We start from the raw sequence: 2,513 nt of genomic DNA on the forward strand, positions 1-2,513 counted from the left end.
AGTCGCCGGCACCCCCGAGGGCTCGTTCCAGTCCAGCAGCAGCGCCACCGCGGCCGCCGCCAACAGCCCCGCCGCCAGCCGCTGCATCCTCCGCCGCGCCGCCACCATGCGCCCGCGGCGCCGGCGCCCTCCCCCCACCCCCCTGTCTCCTGCCCTTCGCCGGGCAGCGCCGCCGGCTTCGGCACTTCCGCGTCGCCGMGCTCTTCCTCGGCCTCTCGGGACGTCCCTGCCGTTAGTCTATGGTCGGCTCGGAGGACTAATGCCAACCGGGGGAAGGGGGTGGCAGCACCCCTTAATTTGGAGGTTTTGTTTTGCAAGACTTTGGGATCCGCCTGAAATTTCCCTCAGCAGGCATAGCCTAGCGTACAAAACCTCGTTTGATACTAGTGTATACCTCCATTTGCTGCCAGCTSTGGCCACACTGGCAGTCTTTAATTAACGTGCACCTCTTGCAATGTGCACCGCAAAGCCCTGCTGTGCCGCCCGCATCGAGAGCACTGAGAGGCTCTGAACGGCGGCTTTGGACTCTGCTTTTGAATATGCCCGTTCCTCCTCTAGCTCCAGGGRTGGCTGCAAATGCATAGGCCAAGGCAAGACAGACGGAAACCTTATTTGGAAAGCATACTCTGCCTTCGTTCTTAAGCCAGTTTGATGACTTTGGTGGAAATCTGAGCAATATGTATTGTAAGGAAGCGAGGAAGCCTCATGCCCCTCCTTTTGCCAAAAATGACTCGGATGAAAAAAGAAACATAAAGTCAAGAGATCAGCATCTCACCCAACTTCCTTTGGAATACAGAATATAAACATTCACCTTTTCTTCCCACGTCAGTGTTTATAGTTCTACCTGCTAACAGACCTAGTATAGGTGCTCCCGATATACATAAAAATTCTTCTCAGGGTCTTCTGGACATAGATTTTTTCATATACCCCATTTTAAACTTTACTAGAGCAACCATACAACTTCATAATCAGTAATTTATTCATTGCTATCAACCTTTTTTTTTTCTTTGTTATCTTGCATTTGCTGTTTTTTTCACCACTTTCCAGCTTAATCATGAGTTCAAATGAAAAAGCCTCTCTAACTAGGKTAGAGAGTTTTGTATTTCTTGTTAGGCTCAATGGCAGTGGGTGAAACCACAAAATTCAGTTTGTCTTTTTCTACATCTCGTGCCTACATCTGTCTCAGTGCTAATATACATGCAGTAACCCTAAGTTAYAGATTTTTATCTAGTAAACAAGGCTGCAATGACTGCTCAAAATGACTCCCAAGACTTCTGCAAAATTTGTAATTCTTCAGCTTGCTTTACATTTTCACATCTTCAACACATCTAATTCAATTCAGACACCCTTGCTGGCCTTCCACAGATATAGTAACATAATTACTACCAAATTAACACTACTTTATGCTGTTTCCCTAGTAGTTTTCCTACCAATAATTTCATGCTTGTCCTTGTAAAAGTCTGACCACCTGATGCGCCATCCACTTTGTCAGTGGAATGCACAAAGCCAAGAGAAAAGACATGAGACACAGCTAAGACTCCTTCATCCTTGAATTTATATATATATACATTTTAAATCAGAAGTGCTTAAGAGACTTTCTGGCAGATAAGCTAGTAAAGATGGACATGCACAGGAAAAGCCCATGTTCTCCAGAATCTCTCTAGTTTGGTACTGCGACAGAATTCTGCCAAAATGTGATGCAATGTATGATAAATCTCATCATGCCTCCTCCCTATGCTTCAATCAATCTGCTGATGACTAAACTTTACAGTAGTACAGGAAAAAACAGATTTGAAGATGAGCGGTAGCTACTATGAAAGAGCAGTCAGATATTCTTAAACCGTAAGAGATCATGGATCTTTAGATTTCAGGGGTGTCTGTGGCCAGAAACACTGAGGGAAAATCTACTGAATATGCCTAAAAAGGTCAGCTGCAACCTTGATCATACCTGTCCCAATAACTGAAGAATATGCAAGACCTGCTTGAAGGCCTGAGGGATTACGATTACCATGGAAGGAGGCAGTCTTCTCACAACAATARATACTAGGCATTCAGAAGGCTACCAGTATGTATACCTGGAAGGCACACGTAGTCCAAAGCTATGAATATTCACCTATTCTTTTTTTTTCCCTCAGCCCTAGAAAGATAGATGTGCAGGGAACTGAGCAACTGAAGTGGTTTGCACAATCTGGAAAACTGCCAGCAGCAGCTACAGCAGACCTGTCACACCTTAGCAGATTCCCTATTCCTCTGCCAGAGAAGTAAACCCAGCACATTCATAAAACGCGCTGTGGCAAGCAGCTGCGCCTGCCCACGAGACAGGCACGCGGCTAAAGCCACTGCTGTCTCCCACTCCGGCCTGAGGGAGTTCATGAAACCTTGCCTTCGCCCGGCCCGAATGGGAGCCCCACCACGGCGCATCCCCCCGCCCCGGGGAACCGGCCGTCCCCCCAGGGAATTTCTAAGGCCCGCAGAGCTCGCTAAGCTCCTTCGCGCACTCGGCACGAGCGAAG

General features: G+C 47.5%; 2 protein-coding genes across 2 annotated transcripts in view; one reads left to right on the forward strand and one right to left on the reverse strand.

The window, feature by feature from the left end:
* The window catches only part of TMEM62 (transmembrane protein 62), a 20,244-nt gene extending 20,115 nt beyond the window's left edge, over positions 1 to 129 (reverse strand). Inside the window, exon 1 of the mRNA XM_085299882.1 lies at positions 7 to 129. Coding sequence (XP_085156008.1) covers positions 7 to 108 — 102 coding nt within the window. The 5' untranslated portion in view covers positions 109 to 129. The remainder of the gene's footprint in view (positions 1 to 6) is intronic.
* Positions 130 to 1,118: 989 nt separating this feature from the next.
* UBR1 (ubiquitin protein ligase E3 component n-recognin 1) overlaps positions 1,119 to 2,513 on the forward strand; it is a 66,268-nt gene continuing 64,873 nt past the window's right edge. The window contains exon 1 of the mRNA XM_085299883.1: positions 1,119 to 1,124. Coding sequence (XP_085156009.1) covers positions 1,119 to 1,124 — 6 coding nt within the window. The remainder of the gene's footprint in view (positions 1,125 to 2,513) is intronic.

Source organism: Rhea americana, unplaced genomic scaffold, assembly GCF_003343005.1.
Source record: "Rhea americana isolate MKP2758 unplaced genomic scaffold, rheAme1 scaffold_155, whole genome shotgun sequence".
NCBI lineage: Eukaryota > Metazoa > Chordata > Aves > Rheiformes > Rheidae > Rhea > Rhea americana.